General features: G+C 47.8%; 1 protein-coding gene across 5 annotated transcripts in view; it reads left to right on the top strand.

Annotated features, from left to right (window-relative positions):
* The window catches only part of ATXN2L (ataxin 2 like), a 976,149-nt gene extending 969,307 nt beyond the window's left edge, over positions 1-6,842 (top strand). For 3 of the 5 annotated variants that reach the window (XM_078652261.1, XM_078652257.1, XM_078652259.1), the window contains one exon: positions 5,680-6,842. In XM_078652261.1, the coding sequence (XP_078508387.1) occupies positions 5,680-5,729 (50 nt within the window). In that variant the 3' untranslated portion in view covers positions 5,730-6,842. The remainder of the gene's footprint in view (positions 1-5,679) is intronic. The other 2 variants (XM_078652258.1, XM_078652260.1) reach the window with 1 other exon arrangement.
* Positions 6,843-7,087: the final 245 nt, after the last annotated feature.

The following is a 7,087-nucleotide window of genomic DNA, read 5'->3' as shown; positions in this document are numbered from 1 at the left end:
GACGAGGAGTATAACTTTCCTGCCAACACTGTTCCTGAGGATCACCAGGACTCTTGGGCAGATGCAGGGGACCCAGGGGATCCGCAAACTGCCCCGGACACTCCGGTGTACAATGTCAAAACCTCTCCTACTGAGGATTCTGCAGCATTTAATGCTCTAATTGAGAGGGCGGCTAAAAACCATGACGTCCAGCTGCACGCTGACCCTATTGACGTGGACTTCCTTTTTGATACCTTTTCCACAGCAGAGAAGACTGTCAAAACTCTCCCAATGTTGAAAGGGGTTCTGAAACATGCTGCAGACATTTTTAAAGAACCGACACGTGCCAGGGTGATCAACCCTAGAATTGAAATTATAAGCCGGCACCTGGCGACCCTACCTACATCAAGGGCCAGTTGCCATTGGACTCTCTGGTCGTTTCTAATGCCCGGAAGAGGGCGAATTCGCAAACCACTGGTGATGCTCCTCCCCCTGACAAGGAATCTAAAGTGCTGGAGGCACCAGGGAAGAGGGTGGCGGCTCAAGCAGCCAATATCTGGCGTATCTCAAACACTCAGGCACTCTTGGCCAGATATGACAGGGCGCACTATGACACACTAGAGACCCTGTTACAACATCTACCAGATCAGTATAAAGAGGCGGCGGAGATGCTCATTCAGGAAGGGAAGCTCATCTCCAACGCTTCTATTAAATGTGCACTGGACGTGGCAGACACCGCGGCCAGGGCCATTTACACCAGTGTGCTGTTGAGACGTCAGGCATGGCTCAGAATCTCCGGCTTCAAGCCAGAGATACAAACCACCATCCACAATCAGCCGGTAAACCCTGATAGGTTATTTGGTCCTGAGGTGGATACCACACTGGAAAAAATAAAGAAGGATACCGAGACTGCAAAGTCCATGGGAGCTCTCCAGTCCCAACAGTTTAGGGGAAGTACTTTTCGTCGCTCAGGCAATAGAGGTGTTTCTAGGGGCCAGATGTCCCAGCAAACGCAATACACTAAAGGTGGGGCGCTGTCCTCTTACACCAAGCAGAGTAGAGGCGGCTATCGGGGCAACAGTGCTAAGGGCAGAGGCCGTGAAAATAACAAATCCCGTTCCTCTGCCACCAACAAACAGTGACGCCCTGCCACTGCCCCCCGACGATACCACACCTGTCGGGGGTAGACTCCAGCAGTTCCTGCCAGTCTGGAAATCCATCACCACAGACAGGTGGGTCAGGAAACTTATCCAGTTCGGTTATTGTCTGGAGTTAACATCCACTCCACCCAACATGCCACCAAAACACCGTCCTATGTCCACAGAGCATTTGCACTTATTGCAGCAGGAGGTACTTGTCATGCTGCAAAAAGGGGCAGTCGAGCTCGTGCCGGTGGAGGAAGAAGGCACAGGAGTGTATTCCCTGTACTTCTTAATCCCGAAGAAGGACGAGTCCCTCAGACCCATACTGGACCTCAGACCCCTAAACCAGTATATTCTCTCAGAACACTTTCACATGCTGACGCTGCAGCAAGTTCTTCCGTTGCTCAACCAGGGAGACTTCCTCGCAACCTTAGATCTCAAGGATGCATATTTTCACATTCCACTACATCCATCACACCGAAAATACCTCAGATTCACCATTCAGGGTCGGCATTATCAGTTCAAGGTCCTACCTTTCGGAGTGACCACGGCGCCCAGGGTGTTCACAAAATACCTGGCGACAGTGGCTGCGCACCTCAGGAGGCAGAACGTTCACGTTTACCCTTATCTGGACGACTGGCTTGTCCAAGCAAAGTCGGCCCAGCTGTGCGCCGCCAACATGTCCCACACCATTCACCTTCTTCACAGTCTGGGATTCTCACTAAATTATCCCAAATCGCACCTTCAGCCAGCCCATGTGCGGCAGTATCTGGGCGCGACGATAGATACTCTGGCAGCCACGGCTCAGCCGAATTCTGCGAGGATCGACAGCATTCAGTCGCTCATCCAGAAGTTCAGACCTCAACACTCGCTTCCAACAAGGGTGTTCATGCAGTTGATAGGCATGATGGCCTCCTGCATCTTCATAGTCCCGCACGCGAGGCTACATATGCGTCGGCTTCAGGAGTGCTTGGCACGTCAGTGGAATCAGGCTCACGGACAGTTAAACAACCTAGTGTTGGTGACCGGTCGGGCGTTCAACTCTCTGCATTGGTGGAATCCACACAACCTTTGCAAGGGCCGACCGTTCCAGGAGCCTGTGCCACAACTTGTCCTCGACGGACGCATCTCTCCAGGGTTGGGGAGCTCATGTACTCCACTACACGGTGCAGGGACTATGGACAACGCAGCAAAAGAAGATGCACATCAACTACCTAGAACTGATGGCAATCTTCATGGCGATGAAGGCATTCAAAGTACATCTGTGCAACAAAGTCGTGTTAATCCGGACGGACAACATGACTGCCATGTACAATATTCAAAAGCAGGGAGGTACACACTCTCCACAGTTGTCTCATCTGGCTCAGAGCATGTGGAAGTGGGCCATTCAGAGGACCATCTTCCTCATGGCGGAACACCTCCCGGGCAAGGACAATCAGATGGCGGATCTGCTCAGCAGGTACAGCCACCAAATGCACGAGTGGGAGATGCATCCATCAGTACTCCAACCGTACTTCCAGCAGTGGGGTCATCCAGAGATAGACCTGTTTGCCACAAGGGAAAACGCAAAATGCCCACACTTTGCCGCCAGGTTCCCTCACCCACAGTCGCAGGGCAATGCGATATGGATGAACATGTCAGGCAGATTTGCGTACGCTTTTCCCCCAGCACCTCTCATACCGCTGGTGGCACGAAAGCTAAAGCAACACTCGATGACACTCATCCTGGTTGCTCCAACGTGGGCACGCCAACCATGGTACACCACGTTTCTAGAACTCTCCGTGGTACCGCATCAAAGGCTGCACCTCACGCCCAGACTTTTGACGCAGAGCCATGGCGACATTCAGCACCCAGACCCGCAACAGCTCAACCTGGCGATCTGGCTCCTGAAGTCTTAGAATTTGGATACCTTAACTTGCCTCCCGACTGCATGGATATCATACGGGAGGCGAGAAAGCCCACCACCAGAGCTTGCTATGCAGCGAAATGGAAGCGGTTTGTCATTTACTGTACAGAACACAACATCAACCCGCTAGATGCATCCACTCACAACATCATCTGTTATTTGTTACATCTTTACAAATGCAAGCTTGCATATGCTTCCATTCGGATACACTTATCTGCCATAGCAGCTTATCTCCAAAACAGGCAGCATCTCTCCGTTTTCAGAGTGCCTGCCATTAAAGACTTCCTAGAAGGACTGAAACGGGTCATCCCTCCCAGGACCCCGCCAGCTCCTGTATGGAACCTTAATGTGGTCCTCACCAGGCTGATGGGCCCACCTTTTGAGCCTCTGCATTCATGCGAGGTTCAGTTTTTAACATGGAAAGTAGCTTTTCTAATAGCCATTACGTCTCTGCGACGTGTTAGTGAGCTCCAGGCGCTCACTGTACAAGAGCCATTCATACAAATTCACTCGAACAGGGTGGTGCTGCGCACTAACCCTAAATTTCTTCCTAAGGTGGTTTCACAGTTCCATGTCAGACCATTGAACTGCCCGCGTTCTTTCAAAACCAAGAGACAGTAGCCGAAAGAATGCTCCACACTCTTGACGTCAAACGAGCTTTGATGTACTACATCGATCGGACCAAGGATTTTAGGAAGACACAAAAGCTCTTTATTGCCTTTTTGGCCCAGCATAAAGGCAACCCCATTTCCAAAGCAGGTATAGCCAGGTCGATCGTTAAGTGTATTCAAATTTGCTATCACAAGGCTAAGCGCACTTTAACGGTCCCCCCTAGAGCCCACTCCACTCGCAAATTGGGCGCCTCCATGGCTTTCCTTGGTAATATACCTTTGGAAGACATTTGTAGAGCAGCCACATGGTCTACACCACACACATTTACTAAACACTACTGTGTAGATGTGCACTCCAAGCAGCTGTAGGGCAGGCTGTTCTTAAGACACTTTTTCAAACGTCTGCAGCTGGCACAGGCGGCCGCCGTTAATGGAGGGACTGCTATATATTCTATGCTATAGATATGAATTCAGCAGCCCACATTCCTCGAACTGAATATGCTACTTACCAGTATGCATCTGTTCTTGGCATGTAGGGCTGCTGACATTCATATCGCCCGCCCTCCTCCCCGGCGCCTGTAGCGGCTGCAGAATTACCACTTACTCTTAGCATGGCCATCGTTCACACTGTTCCACTCCATCTTCGCCGCAATGGCTAAAAACAATCTGGGGATGGAGTCGATGCCCATGCGCACTGTAGTCCAGGGGAGGAGCCACCTATCTCGTGATACTTCGAAGACTCTTCCAGGACAACAATGTGCAATCATCCGGACCCAACACTAGGCGGCGATCTATGCTATAGATATGAATGTCAGCAGCCCTACATGCCAAGAACAGATGCATACTGGTAAGTAGCATATTCAATATATGTGTGTATATGTATGTATGTATATATATATATATATATATATATTTATTTATTTTCAGGGAATATTCAGTGCTTATTTTGATGAGGATACCGCTGGAAGAGAACTAGGATTACAGGTAAGTAAATTATCCTTAGAGTCTAATAATAAGATCCCAATATAGAGATCTGCACACTCTGTTTTTTGTGGGCACTAAATCCGACAGCGCGGACATACTACAGAAGAAACTAATAGTGCGTGGAGGTGGCACAGATATAGTGGCCCGACATGGAGCTGTGCAAGGGAATCACTATCAAAATTCTCTGGATCAAGTCTAGCACCTGGGGGAATACTGAAGGTAAAGTATCTGTAGTTAGAGCTTATAGCAGAAAAGGCATTACTAAAGGTAAGTAACTTATTCGTTCATCGCTACTACCATCAATCTCTGCTGAGCTCGAAGGTGCAAGTAAGTGACAGGTTCTAAGTTTTATCCCATTTTCCAGTATTCACAAGGGTTAAGGAAATTGTAGGCTAGTTCCTATTTGTACTATTACCTCCTTGCTTCCTCAACCTTACCAAGTCTGCTTTTGTGGAATATAATGCTGCTTTATCTCTACACAGTCTCATTCTTACCCCTCTCACTCCACACAGTCTCTGCATTACAGAGATGATAGGTCATAGGGTCATAGCGTAACGATAGTGTACATGTGGCCATTGATTTATTCTAATGTCACTTTTGTAGCTCCAAGGGATTAGCTTGTGGCCTGGCTTGCTCCTGACCAACTGCTAGGTATGTGGCCTCTGTGCATAGTAACCAGTATTGACATTTTAGTTCTACACTAGTTTATTAATCCTGGTGCATCCTCCACAGCACTTAGACCGTTAGGCTTTTATTTACAGTACAACAGTTGACACCATGGAACATTTCCCATGTCTGCAGCATTGGTGGTATGGAGCAATTCTCATCCTAGTCACTGCTGCTCTGTTTCAATTCAGGCTGGTTATGTACTTGTCATTTGTATTAGAACTAGTAGGAATAAATAATATATAATGGGTGTAATAATAACTGTTCGAAGTGAAAACTATTTGCTTTAGATTTCCTGTACTTTGCTGGACCTTTGGCCTTCGTCTGCTTGGAGGCAGTGCTTGCTTTTGCATTATGTGTTGTAATTTTTTTAATCCATCTTTCCTTACAGTCCAATCTCATCCTCCCCAACAGCTTCCATACCACCCACCTGGAAATTGAGGCCTCATCAGGCTGTGAACTGACATCTCATCATCCAGACAGCTTCTGTTCCGTGCCCCACAGAACACAGAAGACTTTTCTGGCTGGAAAGGACATCCTGCCAACAGTTTTCATTCCAATCCCCCTGGGCATCCGGAAGAAGCTCTGTCTGAAGTGATATCTCCTCTGCAGACTGATTCTATCCTGAGTTCACCTGGATAACTGAGGGCATCTGTCTGTGATATTGTCTACTATGCAGGCATCCATCTGCCCTGTGTATCCCTGGACATTGAGTGCTGCTCACTGTATGAAGGCACGTAATCTAAAGAGGGCTTCTGTTTCATGTGCCCTCCTGATCACTGATGTCAGGTCAGTCTCTGAACGGACATCTCTTCGGCAGACTGCTTCTGTACAATGCACTCTTGTGTGCCCTCTAGAGTGCAACTCAGCCTGTCAATGGACATTTCATCTGTTTCTGCCCCATGCTGCCAGACTACGCAGTCCCAGTCCCCTGGACATCGATGGTGGCTCAGACTGTAAATGCCCAGGTCATCTACAGAAAGTTTCTTTTCTGGGATCTCGTTCCCCTTCTGACACTGAGGTTGGCTTGGACTCAACGGAGATACTCTTCAGCCACCATGTGTTTTTTGACGTGGACTCTGAAGATAGTGTCCCCCAAATGGAGATCTGGATGTGCATTTGACATTGGAGCCATAGTTTATTCCTTCTCAATCAAAGCTGCAGAGTTTCATATTATGCTTGCAAGTCTGTGTCTCTGGAAGTCCAATGAGAAGCCCACCTATAACCCTGAGGCAGAGCCTTGATCTCCATTCTTGCCTTGACTTTTGTGGAAAGGTCATCTCAGCGTTTTATTTGGGTTACTTTTTTCTTTGGGGATGACAGGAGGCACTTGGATTGGAGTTCCCAACCACTTTGTTGCTCCTTTGGACTAAAGATTTTATTTTCTATTATTTATAGCTAAATTGGACAAAGTCTGTTGCCCACCATCTCATGACATCTACCCTAAAAAGGAGTTATGGACTGCTTTTTTTTTTTAATTAAATAAAAATATTTAAAAAGTGGTCAAAACCCCTTCCTCCCTCACCCCAAAAATAAAATTTTAAACTAACTCCATTTCTGGTTGTGCAGTGTTCAATGAAGCAACAGAGTTCCTTACTGCTATGTAGCTTTGTTTGGGATAGTGGGTGGTTGACTGGATGGAGCGAACCCATTAATTAAAGACTGTTCATTTCCCAGCACCCAAAACCTCAGTTTCTGGCACACCTTTACTCTTTACAGCTTATCCATGTTGCCCAAAAACGTGCCACAAGTATGGGATTTGGACAGATTTCTGTTTTCTTTCAAAACTGGTTGTATCA

This window comes from Lissotriton helveticus, chromosome 7 (genome assembly GCF_964261635.1).
Source record: "Lissotriton helveticus chromosome 7, aLisHel1.1, whole genome shotgun sequence".
In the NCBI taxonomy this organism is placed as follows: Eukaryota; Metazoa; Chordata; class Amphibia; order Caudata; family Salamandridae; genus Lissotriton; species Lissotriton helveticus.
Note: the sequence above shows the minus strand (reverse complement) of the source record. Positions and strands in the feature narration are given on the sequence as shown.